Here is an 18,560-nt window from a genome sequence, read left to right as displayed (position 1 = left end):
TCATTACAAATGACAATTAAGGATTATGTTTTTTATAATTTATTTGACATATATAAAATATAAATTTATTTCAATAAATTTTTTTATGCCCTGCATTGCACGAGACTTATTTAGTTATTTATTATTAAACCAACCTCACATCAACGTCAATTTTATTATATATTTTTTTAAACTATTTTTTCTAAAATTCTACGCATGGAAAAATAAAGTAAGTAATAAAGTACATAGAGAATAACAATTTTGTCAAAGATAATGTAATTACAATTGCTATACGTAGTATAAAAACTTGTAAAAACGCCTTAAAGGTGTCAATTATTTTTCAATGGAAGAGTACTATAGTGAAAGGCCAATATTGTCACAAACTCACAAGTCACAACCCAATCCAAATGGCGCGGGAGAAATAGAAATACCAATACAAGCAGCAAATCCAGCAATGGTAAAGTGTCAGGGGGTGTTTGGTATCAAATTAGTAAATGTAAGGGAATGGAAACAAATTAGAAGGGGAAAGGGTAATATATAGTGTTACCCTTACTAGTTGTTTGGTATTACTAAGGAAACGTAAACAATTGTAATCAATCCCTTTCCTCTTGTTTGGCATAGATAACTTGGAAACAAATAGTTTTCCTATTGTAACAACGCTAATTATATACCACATCCAATACATCATCAACATAATAATAACCATTGCAATTACTATTTGTATTTGTTTTAGCTTTTTCTTCCTTATAGAACGCATAAGTCGAGGCATTGTACAAGAAACACAGAAAATAAATGGCAATTGAACCTGATAAACGACAAAACAATAGTTATATCAATCTCTAGTTAATCAAATAACAAATATTGTCAACCAAATCATGAGGAGTAAACTAGTCAAGAAACAAGCAAAATTAAGCAAAAAACCATGGTCTATATACTCAAAATAGTAGCAGTAACTTTCTCACTGTAATGCATACACATATGGAGCAAAATAAGACATGTATAGCACCAGAAAACCATGGTCTATATACTCAAAATAGTAGCAGCAACTTTCTCATCGTAATGCATACATATGGAGCAAAATAAGACATGTTCAGCACCACCAATAATCTATTACATTCATAACATAGATATAATTACCAAATGAAGAAATTATACAAAACTCCAATGTTTGTTAAATAATTTCAAATGAATTGAAGCTTAAAACAATAACATTCGTAGCTGAAACTTGAAGTAATTATAATAATACAATCAAAAATCAAACAAAAACAACTTTCTGAAGACTGCAATTGAACACGCAAGTTATAAATTCATACCAAAAAACGCAAAAATTGTTACTACATGAACCCTAGAAATTGAATGAAAACAACTTTCTGAAGTTGCAATTGAACACGCAAGTAAGAAATTCATACCAAAAACGCAAAAATTAATACTACATGGACCCTAGAAATTGAATGAGAGAAATGAAGATGGCAAACCTGTTATAATTTCTGAAGATTTGTAGAAGAAAATCGAAAATTTAGGAGTAAGATCTGGAGAATTGCAGCTTCCTCGTAGAATCGTCGAAATTTTTTGGGAATTTTCAGAGAATTATCAAGCAAGTGAAGAGGAGAGAGAAGAATTTTCTTTATTTTTTGTGTTAGAGGAAGGAAAGGGGATTTGTTTCCTCACCTATTACAGGGGAAACAATTGGGTGGATTGGGTTACCCCTAACTAACGATTTGTGTTACTTTAGTCCGTAACCAAACACAATGTAACGGAAACGCTAATATGATTCCGTTTCCATCCCTATAAAATCCCTATACCAAACACTCCCTTAGTGGAGAAATTTAGGGGTAGGCCCTTCAACGGGTCCCTCTCCCTCTCTTTTACCTTGTTTCTCAATACTCCCCCTCTACCATCAACATCCTTCCTTTGCCTTAAATGCCATCTTTTTCTTCCCTTTATTTTTTTTTTGGAAAATTTAATTTCCTGCTTCACTTACTTCAAAATTATTTATTATCCTTACCCTTCCAATTTTTCTCTCCTCTTTCTAAATTTCTGGGTTTTTATTTTTCTTCTCTTCGATATAGTAATTTATATGAATTTTTAGTTTATATTTGTAAGTTATATATAGTATTTTTTCTTGTTCATATACTTCATGGAAATTGAAGAGAAGTTCATAGCTGCTGATTCTACTTGTGGAGATCACCATGTTCTTCAAAATCGAAAGGTACCCTTTTAGTTTTAATATTATCTTTTTCATTTCTATTGATTCACCTTGTTTCGAATCGATCAGTAGAAATATTAAACTTGAGTTTGGTAGGAATTCGAAAATAAAAGTAGAAAACATTGAGTTCGATATAATAGTTCTGTGATCTTGTCATGTATTTCTAAATTCAAATATTGTATATATACTTTGTAAATTGTAATTATTTATATTTATATATATAGTCTCTTACAAGTTTATATTACTACCTCTGTTTTTGAATACTTGTTCCATAACTCTTGGGCACTTATGCCGGTGTTAAACTTTAATCAATAATATTTTTAATTATCAATAATTATATAGCCTATGTATTGAGACGATTTAAATAAATATCCACAAGATTATATTTTTTCTTATGTATAAATAAAAAAATATTAGTCAAAGTAAGAAAAATAAATAGTACAAAAATTAGAAATGAAGCAAGTATTTAAAAACGGAGGAGTAAAACTTTATTTTTAGTTACTCTATTACGAAGTATTTCATTTTCGCTGTTTTAAGGGGTTTTAGGCGTGTTTATATGTTACACTAGATCACATGATTCTTCCCTTTTCTTCTTTACAGTTTACATGATAATAATGTTTTTATTCCCATCAAATAAATAAATAAATAAATAAGTAATGTTTTAAATTAATTTTTCAGCTTTATTTTATACTTATATCATTATATGTTACGGAATATTGTTTTTTATTTGGTATAGTAAGTTATGTAGGTAGTTGAGTTTGTTAGGTTGTAACAGCATTTTATTTGATTATGGCCTCCAAATAAATCGAACGTTTGTGTTCGAAACACGTGTCTTATCATCATTTTTATTTTATTTTTCTTTTGAGTACTGGAAAATTCAATGTCCTAATCAATTTGAAAATCTCATATTTCATTTCACATGAAACTTTCATACCTGAGTTTTGGAATTTTGTTAACATGAAATTTACGATTCAGGAGTTTGCCAACATGGGAATCTTGTGGCTAATTGATAAGTTATCTGTTTTTGTTTAGATGGAGACTTGAAAGGTTTTGTTTTATAGTGTGTTTGGTTATATTCTTTCCGTTTCATATTGTTTTTTATATTGAGAAATTTTTGTGTGACTAAATTGGTTAAAATAGGAAGAACAATATGAAACAGAGGAAGTACAAAGTACTTCGAAGGAGGATAGAGTGTATGAAAGACGAGGGAAAGAGCGACCTTCCATTTTCTTTTTACCCGAAACTACCTAACTTATTAAGTACACATGGGTGTGTGTAGGCGTATTTGTTCTAATAGTGGAAGAAGTCTGTTTAAGGGGAAGGGAGAAAGGATACTTTTAATTTCTTTTCTTTTCCTTAGTTTTAATTCCATATCCAATTTCCAAACATAAAATTCGGATTTTTGTTGCTCACTATATAACTACAGTACATTACTTCTTGAGATACTAAACAGAGAACATTTTTTATAGAGCCACGTTAAAGTGTCTTATATTGATAATTTATCCATCAATACATAAGGAGAGACCTCACAAGGGCTATGGTTCTCCCAAATTTGCTCGAACCAGAAAACATGTCTAGAGGTGGAGACGCATTACTATAGATATAGCCATATGCCCATATGGATAGTTAGCGAAGCCTTTTAATATGAGGGAATGAGTATGTGATTACCAATATGACATTACTGCCTATCAAATGAGCCGTTATGGATCATAACTAACAAAGCCATTTTATTAGGTACATTCTCTCAGGGTGGCATAATATGCTAGGCAACTGCTGATTTGTTTTGATTTGATGATCACCTTTTTAACTGATTGTAATTCATCATTGTTCGTTTGACATTTATTGTGAATGTATCTTCAATATACTGTCATCACTAGGTTGTAATGCATTATTGACCCTTAAGTTCAGCACTTCATCGTGCCTTCCTCATCAGCATATGTTCATTTACTGTTTTGGTGTTTCATGTAATCTAGCTTCAAAAATAATTCTAGTTACTTGAAAAAAATTAACTGAGGAAGTGAACTTGTTCTCCTGAGCGTAAAGACTAGTTGAAAGCTTGGAATAATTGCATAAGGAGAATAAAGGCGTAATTGATAATGTGCCCATATCATTTGTATCTTTATTCAGTTACTACTTGTGATGTTTCAGGTTGAGAGTTCCTCTGCAGAAAATGTAGACACAGGACGTGTACCCAACTGGAAAAAACAGAACCTTTCTCTCGACATTCCTACAAGAAAAATTGATGGCCCTCAAGATTGTGTTAAAATCAAGATGCCTCCTACACCAAAGAGAGTCAATTTTGTTTTGACACCAACCTCCTCTGATGTAAAATCTTATGAATCTCCTGGTCCTTCCTCAGTGAGAGGGCGCTCATCATTAAAAAATCTTCTACCAAAATTTGCCTTTTATCGTAGCTCTTCAGATGTTGATAAGGCTGTGTGCACAGCAAGTGATGTTCCATTATCAACACCACGAGAGAAGACCTCCATCCCCAGGTCAACATCAATTACAAAGATATTTACACCAAGGATCAAGCGAACTTCATCCCTTCCGGTCACCCAAAATGAGAACCCAGTACCTGTTCTCTGTGGAAGCACCAGTGGTTCACTAAATTCATGCGTAAGCTCCTCTAATTTATTTCTGAAATTTTTAACTGCATAATCCTTCAGCTTACAGCTTACTGCTGGTGATTTTGTGTCACTAAACAGCATACAGGCCAAAGTCTAGATTTTGTAAGCATTATGCTCTTAAGAAAGCGTGATGCACAAGAATTCCTACACTGTTTACACGTCTATAGCTTATTATTATGCCCAAATGTGATAGATTATACCCTTCAAGAGTAAAATACTTGATGTACATACAGATCATCCTCTTCTTCGTTAGTGGAAGTAGTTATTTTATAAATTTCTTGTAGATGTCTTTGCTAAGAGTCTAAGAATCTTCTAATCTTATGTATAAGCTAGACACTGAAGCTGAACTTTTATTTTTCAGTTTTTCTTTCACATGTACGGAACAACTCAATCTCATGTCCATCTATTTTTGGGGTTCTTCCAAAATTCTTACTCATATTGCAGGCAAAGGGATCTCAAAAACATGAAGCTGAGGTACACATTTCTCGTTCACTTTCAGTTCCCCTCAATAAAGAATTGCGCACTAGAAGAATGGATTCTTTTATTCGTGTAATCCCCTCTCCTCGGGTGAAGGCAGGAGATCTTCATATTCCAAAAACAAGTGAGCCAGTGAAAACTGGTTAGTTCTTTACTTTTATTTACAAAATTCCCTAAAGTCCATTCACCAAATTCATACTTTGTATGTCATTGACCTTGCTGTTACTATGTTTGCCTGACTTGGAATGAGAAACTTGTCTTGACTTTTCATGACACCTTGATTATCCTTGTTAGAATTGTTACTCAACAATTTGTCTAAAGTATAGAACTTGACACTTCATATTTGCCAAAATTATGCAAACTTCTCACTTTATAGCCAAGTCAAGCACTTAGATTTGTACCTATGAGTCTATGACCCACACTTATAGCAAGTCCAAGTAACGTAGTTTCTAATAATTATAGTCAAGTTTTATTCATGCTTATATAGCAGAAATGATAATGTTGCTTTCTATATAAAGATTTCTAAAGGAGAGGGGTTTTTTGGCTGAAAATTTTTTCCAAAGGTAGAATTATTTTCTGGGCATTTCACATTTCATCTGCTGATCTGATGGACTTTCACAATTTAAAACCAGTATGAAGTTTGACGACCCTGGATCCTACTGATTTTTCAGTACCCTATCATTGTCAGCAACATTAGTAACTTTTAAACTTGATGCATCATGATGAGTATGAAAGGAAACTTTTCTATACTCTATTAAAACAAGTAATGGGTATTCTCTTTAACTTATTTGTTCTTTGGATTTCCGATTCAAGGCATATTACTTTTAGCTGAAAAAGTGTAGCACTAGAAGTTACAACCAAATATTATCAGAGTTGTTTCGCTTTGTATATATAATTCATCGCAAAACCTGAAGGAGATGACTGTCTAAACTTGAGCATTGGTTGAATGATGACTCTCAAGTCCATTGTGAATCCAAGTGAACATCAGAACCGTCCAACTAACCTATCTTCCTCCAGATTCTGTTCCTAACTTATTGTTTCTCTACTTTCAGAAAATGCAGAAGCTGATAGTGAAGATATACCCGAAGAGGATGCTGTTTGTCGAATTTGCTTGGTTGAATTATGTGAAGGCGGAGAAACCCTGAAGATGGAATGCAGTTGCAAAGGTGAACTTGCTCTTGCCCATCAGGAATGTGCCGTGAAATGGTTCAGTATTAAAGGGAACAAAACATGTGATGTATGCAAGCAAGACGTACAAAATCTGCCTGTCACTCTTCTGCGTATCCAGAGTACTCGTGCAGCAAATGCTGCAACAACTAGAGCTCAAATGATTAACATCAATGATTACAGGCAAGTCTTCTTTCTTATTTTCTGCTTTTTTCTTCAATCGTGTAGGACAACAATCCACTTTTGGTGTAGACTGTAGAGAGAAACGTTTATGCATCGCTTCATTATCTTCAGTTGCCACATATTTTTAGTTATGCATTTTTGTCATTCTATATAGAACCTTTTGTATGCACATTATTATTATATAAATCAAGTACCAGAAGAAAATTACTGAATTCAGTGTTCCCACATGCATCAGTGCATAATCTCGGATCCCTTCCATATACCATCCCGGTATTGACATATTTTCCTTGTTTAATTTGGAATTTGAGGAATGGATGCCTAGACTGCCAACTGATCGGACATAGAATCATTCAGTCACTGCTTTCTTAATCCGTTCGTGTGAATCATTTGCAGGGCTTGGCAAGAAGTTCCAGTCCTTGTAATTGTCAGTATGCTGGCCTACTTTTGTTTCCTGGAGCAACTACTTGTAAGACATTTTTATTCATGCTAATAAATCAAGTTTGCTAACAGATTTTGACTCTTACAGCATATTTCTGTTTCTATTCAGGTTGGGAAAATGGGCACTGGAGCAATTGCTCTCTCACTTCCATTTTCTTGCTTGCTGGGTCTACTTTCGTCAATGACCTCATCAACGATGGGTAAGTCTTCCAGGACACTCAAGGACATAGTCTTGTATGTTTTCTTTCAGTTTACATAATTTGGCAATCAGGAAGAGATTAGTGGTCTATTCAATGTTGCATGAAATGAATAGGGTTTAAATGAAGACGAGAACCTTCACTAGGATTAAGGTAATAATCTGTGAGTGGCTCGTACTTAGGAGGAGGAGGGGTAACATCGCCTTCACCCATCGCACCAAGTCACGAGCACACAAACTTATCAACACGTCGCAGCTCCTAAAAAAAACACCACACACACACGGCAGCGCGCACACACTTGTAGTGCACCACACTGGCACACCAACACTTTGCAGCACCCAAAGAGCACTACACACACCTAGCAGCACCACACGCACACTCGGCAGCACCCAACAGAGCAGGACACACACTAGCAGCATGCATACACCTGTAGCGCACCACACACTCGGCAGCACCCGACACACACATCACACACAATATGCGCACCCGACACACACAACCCAGCACACCACATACTCGGAAGCACACCTCAACAAGCACCACGCAACACAGCGCAGCACACAACCACATGCACCGCAATAGCAGCACGTACTAACCAACACAATTAGAGTTTGAGAAACCCTAAATTAACGAATTAATTGTGTAGAAAATTGAAACAAAAATTGAAGCCCTAATCTCACTTTAAAATTGCGGAATATTTGTAATTTGATGAACAAACCAAGATCGAAAAAAAAATCTGTAGAAATTAGAGAGGCTTTGATACTATGTTAAAGTGGAGAAAGATTGGAGAAAACGGTTAAGCCTTGCATTGATTATCACAACAATATGTATACACAATACAAAGGAAATCTAACTTGCCTAAACTCCTAATAAGATAGACTTAACATAAATACCTGACTTCTAATATATACGGACACGGGAAAATGGATACTGTAAAATGTGAAACTTGGATTGTTGAATACAACAGAATACATGTTTTTTTGGTTCATCAAGGCAAGATGTAATTTGAAATTACAAAACTGAGACAAACACAAGTATATTCTTATACATATATGGGTGAAAAGATAGGCAAATTCTCCGTTTCTAGTCTAAGTTTGTGAAGTCTGACTTTTAAACAGTAATTTGGAAATTTATGTAGGGTTAGTGGAGTTAATATATGGGATTGCATAATATATATACGTAAATGAATTACTTAGTGGATTTTTCAGTGATTTACCAATACTTGTTACTTAAAAGAGTTCATATTAGGACATTTTTTAGTATCTCAGCGTCTAGTTAATGTTAATGACTGTCGAATCTCTGCCCATAAGTCTAAATCACACAGAGAGGATTTTTTGTGGGCTTGAAACGTTATGCAATATTATATTCGTCCTCTGCAGTCTGCATGTCCTCTGTCGAACATATGTGACACAGATTCGCTAGTTGGTTGGTGTGTCTGCATTACCTGGGTTTGAACTAGTCTTTTGACCACCCAATAGGTAAGTATTTAGTCTCTATCGATTTAATGTAAGATCCTCCTAATATATGATCAAACTTGGTAAGTTATTGTTTGGAATGTTGTTTGTTGTTAGATTTCGGGAAAACTCCTCAAATTGGAGTGTGTACCATTGATCACTTTATATAATGTTACAAGATGATTCCTAGTCACGTTAGGAATCTAATAAGATAATTATACAAAATATATACAAATATATCCGACAAATATTATCTAGAAAATAATATCTATCACACCCTCACAGTCGAAGCGGTAGGAGGACGAACGCAGAGACTGGATTTGAAGTCTAAAAATAGCTCCCTTGATAGGCCCTTAGTGAAGATGTCCGCAAACTGAAATCGTGAAGGCACATGTAGAACCCGAACTTCACCCAACGCTACCTTTTCCCGAACAAAGTGGATGTCCAATTCCACATGCTTGGTGCGTTGGTGATGAACCGGGTTACTAGAGAGATAGATTGCACTGACATTATCACAATAAACGATTGATCACTTTATATAATGTTACAAGGCGATTCCTAGTCACGTTAGGAATCTAATAAGATAATTATACAAAATATATACAAATATATCCGACAAATATTATCTAGAAAATAATATCTATCATTTGTGAGTACTGAGGTTATGGGAAATTCCCTGTTTCTCATGGTGAGAAACGAAATTTGTTTCTCATGGTGGCATTTTCGTGAATAAATCAACAACTTTTTCATTATTGTGGGCTCCACAGTTAAAAAAGTTGAATAAAGTAAGTTGTTGGTTTATTTACAAAAATGCCATGTGAGAAACAAAATTTGTTTTTCACCATGAGAAACTGGGGCATCCTCGTGAGGTTATAGCTCCTGCCCTTATTTCCAGCTAAATTGAAAATTTGTTGACTGACCTATCTTTGCTTCACATAAATTCATCTTCATTTTAATAATGGAAATAGATGTTTAAGGACCAAAAAAATACTATTGAAAAGAAAGAGGTTTTCAAAATTTTAACTGACGTAGTGTAAGCATCTTGTCACTCAGTGCATACATTTGAGAAGCCTGGCCTTATGTGCTAAACTGCGAATTGGAGTACCATCTAGAATTGGACTGATCGATCATAGACTTCTGTTCTTCTGCTCATGCATGTGTAATGTGCTTTAGCCATTTCAATTATTAGTCAAAATTGAACCTTCTGAAGTCAAATTTGATCTGGTACTCTGAGATAGGAGGTACTAATAACACCAGTGGGTAGATTATTAATATTAAAGTGTTTTTAAGGGTTCTTGTTTTTACAAAGCTATCAAATTTAATTTTACAATGCTTGAACCTAATTTACATTTTAACGACATTTTTTGTTTGTAAAGCTAATTCACTACTGCACTTTTCAGCAACGAAACGATTTGTGTGGCTATATGCTTCCATGCAATTTGTTCTGGTCGTCATCTTTGGCCATATTTTCTACACAGTGGTAAGAGGTTATATCTATGAATTTTTTTCCAAAAATATAAACAGATAACTGAATGCATCTTTTCTTTCTTATAATAGCCCTTTTTGATTGGGAGGAAATGGGAGGAAAAGAAAAGAAAGGAAAGGAAAGGAAAATTATGGCTTCCTATATTTGGTTGTAAAAATTAACCAGAATTTGATAGGAAATGGAGAGAGATTATTATATACACTTGGGTGTATGGTACACCCAAGAGTATTTATTTGTTCATTTGATGATAAAATGAGCAATAATCATCAAAATGAGCAAAAAATATCTTCGGTGCACCATACATCCGGGTGTATAAAACAATTTCTAGGAAATGGAAGGAAAACTCCCTTTACAAAATCTTCCCTTTCCTTTCCTCCAAAACCGGAGGAATTTGAGAGAAAAGGAAGAAAATAAATCTATCAAGTTAAAAATAAGTTTGCCCTTCCTTTTCCTTTCTTTACTAATTTCAATTCATACCAAACAATATTCCTCTCTTTTCCCTTCCTTTACTAATATTAAACCAAACATTACCCTCCGTACCTTAATTAAAAGCCTAGTTTTTTTCTTTTCCCTTCTCTTCCTTTCCCTTTCTCTCCTTTACTACTGTTGGACCAAACAAATATGATTTCTCTGGCTTTGCAGGTCCATTTACAAGCAATCATATCAATTTTGCTGGCGACATTTGTAGGGTATGGTATTGCCATGAGTGTTAGTTCTATCATCGTCGAATTTTTTAGATGGAGAGCAAGGAACGCCCAGCTACATACACGGCAAGATCCTCAAGCAGCTCATCAGCCAAACAATCAAGAAGAAGAAATCTCATCTCCATTGCCTTGGCCAGGTTATCCAAACCGTCTTCCAGCATATCCAGATAACCATGAGACGTTTAGTCACACCTGAACTGTAATATGTATAGTTTTTGTTTGAGTAATGTAAGATATGCATGCTCTTGTCCAGGTTCAAGATGTGTAAATCTTGTTGACTTATCAGTCGATTGTCATTAGTATTGTAAGTGAGAGAGTGGTTTCGAGTGATCTGAGTGTTTGAGATGTAATTTAGCAATGGTTGGTAAGTTGAAATACCATGAATACAAATAGCTTGAGTTTCCTGTGATGAAGAGAGGGTTCAGGTGTTCAGCCACTCATGATCCTATTGTAAGTGAACTCTGTTTGTAAAAAGCAAAGAGGCAGAAGTTTTTTTGGTAACTTTTTGTTGTTCAGTTGTTGAAAGTAAGAGGAAGAGCCGAAGTATTCAAGGGTTTTAAAATTTCGATTTTGTCGAAAACTACCTAAGTTCTTAATACCTTTAAAATTTAGTATGAATCTATTTGGCTAACACGATCATCAACATTATCGTATTGAGAATTCTGATAATTTTGCAACCTTGAACCCTCAATAATGACAAGTTTTCTAAATTGATTGTGTTAGAAGTAATAACAACTTGATGTTGAAGTAATAATAGCATGTACTCGCTCGTACATGTTTATGTCCTTAGAGCAACTCCAACCGTGTAAAATTAGGACTACCTTGCAATTTATGAAACTAATAAATAATTAGCTTAACCGTTGAGATTGCATTACGAACTTAGCTGGACAAAGCTATTCGCTTAGCTAAGCGAATTCGCTTAGGAAAGTGTGCCAAACAGTAAAAATAACAAAAAGTTGCATCGTGTATCTCACGCTAACAAGAAATAATGGGATGAATGTCAAACACCAAACTACTTTTCTCAAGTTGCATTTTTTTTATAAACAATTTTAATTACATTTTTACACTTAAATTTATTTGTTTTTAGGTACTTTTGTCATTATCCTATACTAGTTGACTACTTTTGCAGCTTTTACACTATACACTTTATATATGGTAATTTATGTACTACTTTGTAGGTAAATGGTTATATCTTTGTTATTTTATACATGAAAATTGCAGCGGTGCTATTTATCAACTTTATTTTTTTTTGTTTTTACGTTTTAAACTTTGGTTTCAAGATTTTTTTGGCACTATTTTTCACTAGTAGAGTGCTTTTAGCATGGTTGTTATATCATCAACTTAAGGCTGATATGATCTAGTGGAACATATATGGAGTTGTTTTGGAGGCCAAACTCTTAATTGAGCATCGTTTATTATTATGTTTAATTTCTTAGTTTTCTTTTCATGGAATGTCTTGTATATTTTGTTTACGCTATTGTTAGAATAATGTTGTAGTTTTGCCTTCCAAAAATTATTTCATTGTTAAGTCTTCTTGTTTTAAATCGAATACCGTATTTTGAATTAATTGAATGTTTAAATATTTTATTATACGAAATTATTAATTTGAAATTAGCAAAGTAATTGTTACGATACCCTACCTATTATACCCAAAAAAAAATACTGTAGTATAAAACAAATTAGCTAGTCTGTATAAAAAAATTAATAAATAAATAAAACTTCTAGGAATTAAAAAAATTTGAACAAAAAAAATTTTATTGGAAATTAGCTTAACCATTGTAGGATAAAGTAGCTAGAAGGTAGATTAGCTTTGCAATCCTAGGTGGCATGACAAGCTAATTTAACAATTAGCTTGCCATTAGAGTTTCTCTTACTCAATATGACCAAATCCGCTATAACCACCAAAATCTGATTACAAACTAACCAAAAGTTTACCAAATTATTGTTTAGGGGTATAAAAGAAGAGAGTTAAGCACACAATTAGGTACTCAATTCTTTAAAATTTCACCTTTTAGGTACTCAATTATTTTTACTTTGCTTTTGGGTACTGAGTTAAGAATTCAGGCCAAAAAAATTAAATCAACCAAAGAATTGAGTACCTTGGGTTAAAGAATTTAGTACCCTTGGTTAAGTATGTGGGCCCCACCTGATTAAAAAATTAATATTTATATAAAAAAAATTGTATTAAATTAGACTAAGAAACTAGCCGTTGGTTTCTCTATTTAAAGAGGAATGAACCTGGCAGAAAATTCATCAAAAACAGCAAGAAAATTCATCAAAAAATTTTCTTAGTGTAAACCTGCAGGCATTCGATTAAAAGAAACAGATGGGCAGTCCTCCATCCACAGCTGCTCCTCAATCAAATTGAGGGAAAGTTTCGCTTAGAATATCATCCACAACTACCTTATTACAAGTTCTAGATTGAAAAGAAAAGCAACAAACATCAAACAAACTAGCCATGCTTAGAACATCAAACAGACAGCAGCAAGTTGATTAGATGAAGGCATTCCGAAGAGGCCTTCAATCTCCTAAGCCCAGCATCATACGCATAGTTGAGGCCAAAAAACATGGCATGATCTTCTGCATTACAAGCACCAATTGAAGGGGCAAAAAATCCAAAATTTATATCAAATTCACACATAAATGATGAGAAATTGAGCTTACCTCAAAAAAATGGCGGCTTTTGGTGTCGTTTTCACCAGATTCGAGCACAAAGAAATCTTCTGGTGTCGTTGTTCTTCGACAGTGGAGTGCGCAGCAAATTTCCAGAAAAGGGAAAAAATTAACTCGCAAAAAGGGGAATAAAGAAATAGAAAGGGAAAAAAATGGGTTGACCCTCGAATTTTTTAATCGGGTGGGGCCCACATACTTAACCAAGGGTACTAAATTCTTTAACCCAAGGTACTCAATTCTTTGGTTGATTTAATTTTTTTCACCTAAATTCTTAACTCAGTACCCAAAAGCAAAATAAAAATAATTGAGTACCTAAAAGGTGAAATTTTTAAGAATTGAGTACCTAATTGTGTGCTTAACTCAAAAGAAGAGGGATCAAGATTTGTGGGAAATAAGAATTCTTATGTTCGTTTCTAGGGATAGGGATTAGAGAGGAGGATGACACATGAATTAAAACCCCCCCTTATTCCTCAATATAATTTTCAAACCTAGTGAGACTTTGGCAAAAGGGATAAGGATAAGAAAGTAGGATAAGGATGGAGAATTAGTAGATGCGATAAGGATAGAAGATTATATTATCCATTGTTTGCTTCGACGTCATGAAAAAAACTTGTGTTGACCTGGTTCACAATAAATTACCGCAGACCCAAAATCCATACGCGCGTACCTGACTTTTTTTTTTTGACATAGTGACCCTAATTGTAACCATGGTAACCTTAATTTTAACGTAGTAATCTTTATTAAAACTTATGTAATCCCCCGTATTTTTAAATATTTTATAAATGAAATTTTATTTTATTTATAATATTTAATTGTACTTTTTCGGAATTTAATTTCAAAAGTTTCAAATTATTAATATAGGTCGAAAATTATTTTAGCACAAACTATTTTATGAGCTTATATTCTACAGTTCATGATCATACAAACAAATCCTAGTCCATTTCATTTACCTAATTGACCCATTAATTTTATAAGACCCAATCTTCTTACTTACCCTATAACATTTTCTCCTATAAATACCCCATTAATCCCCAAAATTTCTCCTTACAAAAGATTAGTCTTATTTTCTTTCCCCTTTATTTTCTTTATTTTATTTTTCCTTTATTTTTTTTCTTTTTTTTTTCCTTTTCTTTTTCTTTCTTTTTCCTCCTTCACTTGAGGACTCAAGTACTGTTGCTGCTGCCTTACTACTTCTGTCCGCTGCCCCTACCTGCCGGAAACCGGCGCCGACTACCCACCGCCGGCCACCTGCCGTGGCCATCCTTCCCTTTATTCCTCCTTTGTTTTTACTACTTGTTTAATTATAAATGTATTAGTTTTAGGTTTTGATTTTATAGTATAAAAATTATATTTTTAGTATCAAATTCATGTTTTTGATAGTTTAAAGTTATAGTTTCAGATTATAATTATGTTATATATTTTCAGATTTTATAATTTTAAAACCTAGGGTTTCAACTTATCTAAATTGGGATTTTAGGGTTCTTACGATCAATTAATTTGGGGTTTTTGTTTCTATTGGATTTCTATTGATTAATTAAGCATAAAAACATGTTTTAAAGGAAGTTTTTAGGAGTTTTAATCAAATTTATATTGCTGGAATTTTATTTAAAGAAGTAGTGTTGTGATTTTAATGAAAGGGGTTTGACTACCCATTAAAAGAGAGATTAATTAAGAGTTTTAAAATAATTTTCAAATTTTATAAAGTTTTAAACTTGTTGTAACTCCATTTATAATTAAAAAAAAGAGTGTATTTTAAGGTTTTCATGAAGGAAATTTAAAGAACTATATATAAATTCTTGATTTTAATAAAAGGGAAGGTTTAATGTTGTATATTAATTGGATTTTAAAGGTCTTAAAGTAAGTTAATATTGCTGCAATATTGATTGAAGTTTTATTGTTTGGTTTAGGAGAGGAGTTTATTGAAGGTGATTTCTAGTTAGTAAGGTGGCATACCAATTTGTTTATTATTCAAGGTACGTATGAGTTACAAAACCTTTTTTAGATGCATGTTTAGGGACAGATCGAGAACTTAGTATCATGTATAGAGAAGAATGGGCTAAATTGTTTGGTTATACATTGTGATTTCCGTATGTTGTGCACCATTATATATTGCAAGTATTGTTTATGCTCTAATTATGTAAGATGCGCTTAGAAGCAAAGGTATATGATTTGGTGAAATGATTAAATTATTACTCGTTCATGATCATGGAGATAGAATGAGTAAAGGAGGAAATTTGAGTCTTATAAAACGAGGTTAAGTTTGTGGGGTGCTTTAATTTATGCACTCAAGGTGTTTATACACCGAGGTAGTTAAAGGAATAAATAATAAATGTTGCTTGTCACTAATAAATCAAGAATTGAAATTGGAAGTTTGCTTTTACTTGATTGAATTGATATTGGATTGATTGTATTGTTTTGCAAATTAGTCATCACCAAGTTTAAATTTGTAAATCACGTAAAGTGCAAGATGGATGATCAATAAATTAAAACTCTGGATTTGTGCACATCTGGAGTAATGACAATCAGGGGTTGGGGTACACGGGGTATTAGCCGTGCACTTTTCTTGAGGCCGTCTGATCTACAAGTCTCTTATTTCAAATACTTTTCAAAAACTAGAAGTTAGATGAGATCTCATACTAGCTACGGTCACGGAGTCACGCCTGTGGTCGTTGGATGTTTCCAAAAGGAGGCATGGGGTTTTTCTTTTATTGATGTTCCAAATGGAGCATGGGTTGGACAACCTTGTCTATTGCTTAATCCAATGAATAAAAATGATGAGTTATCTACTTTGAAATAGTGAAGTCTTAGTAAACTGATAGTTGAGTCGCGTGTTGAGTCTATAGTTCGATAATGTGTGATGATTGAATATTAGTAGCATGCTAGGGATTTCTTATTATGTTTCCCAGCTTGTATGTACCCAACTTTGCTGATTGCGTGCTTTGTGTGTTTTTCTTTGGTCATGGACTTCGCCTTTCAATGATCCTGTGACGATCTAATTTTTACACTTGTAATATTGGGGAGCAGATTAACCATAGGTTCTTACATACACATTCAACATTCGCATCAAGGTTGTGGGATTTTGAGTGGAGTGTTGGTTACTTTTCACAACTTATTTTGCTACTTACTTTTGAATTCATTAAACTCAATTTCATTTTATACTATTTTAACTAATTTGGGTTTTGAATAAGGGCCTCAATGGTTCCAAGTTGTAAGATTTAATTTGGTTTTGTTTATTGGTTTGAGACTCATTTATAACTGAATTAGTTTTTTCGCTTCTAATTTTCTGATATAGCCTTAATGTTTGAACACGTGGCGGTAGCACACCAGTAATTCTCTTGAATTTTGTTCAGGGTACTCACATGTTTAAAGAGAGAATTATTGGGGTGTTACAACTTGTGTGACATTTAAATGATTTAATATTATACGACCCTAAAGTACTACATTATGTTAAACATAGTAACTCATTTTAACATAGTGACCTTTATTATTCATATTTACTAGTATATTTAAAATTTCATTATAAAAATACATTTTATAACCTTTATAATATTACAATGACTTTTATTTTTTAACATAGTAACCTTTTATGTTAACATAGTGACTTTTTTTGTAAAATAATCGTGACATCTCTAATATTAGTAGTTCACAATAAATTAATGTGAACCAGGTCTATATAAGAATTTGTATTTTGTATTATTTAGGAATTAAATTGGGATACGTAACCCACCAATAATAGGCGGGTAGCAATTTCAAAATTAAAAAATTTTAAAAAATTTGAATTATCCTCCCCTCTATTTTATCCCTATCTCTTCTACATGGGATATCTTGTATTCTCTCAACCAAATAAGAGATAATAAGATATGAGGGATTTTAAATACTTATCCCATTAATAATCCCCACAAACAAATAGGTTGTAGGCGTTTGTGTAAGGGAAAATTGGAGATTATAATTGAAAATAAATATATACCCTTTATGAAAAGAAAAGAAAATAAAAGAAAAGAATAAAGTTAGTAAGGATATATTAGTAACTTTATTACTTATTCTACTTGTATCCTTAACTTTTATCAAATGATAACACTTTATTTTATTCACACCCATAATTCTTTTCTTATCCACATATTTTATCCATATCCCTCATACCAAATGCCTCGGAAAAAGAGATTAATAGAGACAAGATGTAAGGGATAGAAAAATATGTACTCCCTTCGTGTTTTGAATAAGTGTTACATTTTGATCGACACATAATTTTAGGTAATTTAATTGACTTAAATAAAATAAGAGATAAGTGGAATAATTGCATTATTTATAATTTGTAAAAGAAAGGGGTAAATTCAAGTTTATCTCTGAGATAAATTTGTGAATAGATCTCCACTCACAACCTAATCAGTTTCTTTTATTTTTTAAATGATAAAAGTAAAGTGGCACAAAAATCAGTGCATAAAATTGTGAGAGGAGATAAACTAGAATGTTAATCTCTGATATTAACCCGGGCTCACTTGAAAGAACGATAGTGCGGTTAATAATTTATTGAAAAATAATGAATGTGAGAGGAAAAAAATAATAATAAAAAATATTGGGTTTGTGTAGGGACCACGAGAGGAGAGATATATAGTATTAAAATGTGTATAATTGCTAAAAAAGAAAATGTAACACTTAATAAAACACGACCGCGTGCGTTTGGTAGGTTCATTTAGGGGAATGAGGATTAAAAAGGGATGGAATAGTAGAATTTGTTATATACATGATATGTCCATTTTATATAGTATTTTACCCCGTCCCTTGGTCATATTTAGTAGTGTTTTTGGCTCTTTAGAACCACTTTTATTACTAATTGGTGATTTCTAGTGTTTTCGTAGATTTGGCTGATTTTTGTAGGGATTTGCACTTTTGGAGTATTTTCCGAGATATTGTGGAGTATCTACGAGCATTGGAGAAACACGACCACTTTTTATAGCCCAGGGCCGGT

The 18,560-nt window shown here is 33.0% G+C and overlaps 1 protein-coding gene across 1 annotated transcript; it reads left to right on the top strand.

The window, feature by feature from the left end:
- The first annotated feature begins 1,840 nt into the window (after window positions 1–1,840).
- LOC145559548 (uncharacterized) lies at window positions 1,841–11,422 on the top strand. The gene is made up of 8 exons (XM_081620961.1): window positions 1,841–2,188; window positions 4,334–4,804; window positions 5,260–5,434; window positions 6,345–6,642; window positions 7,036–7,108; window positions 7,190–7,280; window positions 10,132–10,211; window positions 10,860–11,422. Exons 1-8 carry the CDS (start codon window positions 2,117–2,119, stop codon window positions 11,115–11,117), a joined length of 1,518 nt encoding a protein of 505 aa, XP_081477087.1. The 5' UTR covers window positions 1,841–2,116; the 3' UTR covers window positions 11,118–11,422.
- Window positions 11,423–18,560: the final 7,138 nt, after the last annotated feature.

This window comes from Chenopodium album, chromosome 9 (assembly GCF_948465745.1).
Source record: "Chenopodium album chromosome 9, dcCheAlbu1.1, whole genome shotgun sequence".
Taxonomy (NCBI): Eukaryota; Viridiplantae; Streptophyta; class Magnoliopsida; order Caryophyllales; family Amaranthaceae; genus Chenopodium; species Chenopodium album.
Note: the sequence above shows the minus strand (reverse complement) of the source record. Positions and strands in the feature narration are given on the sequence as shown.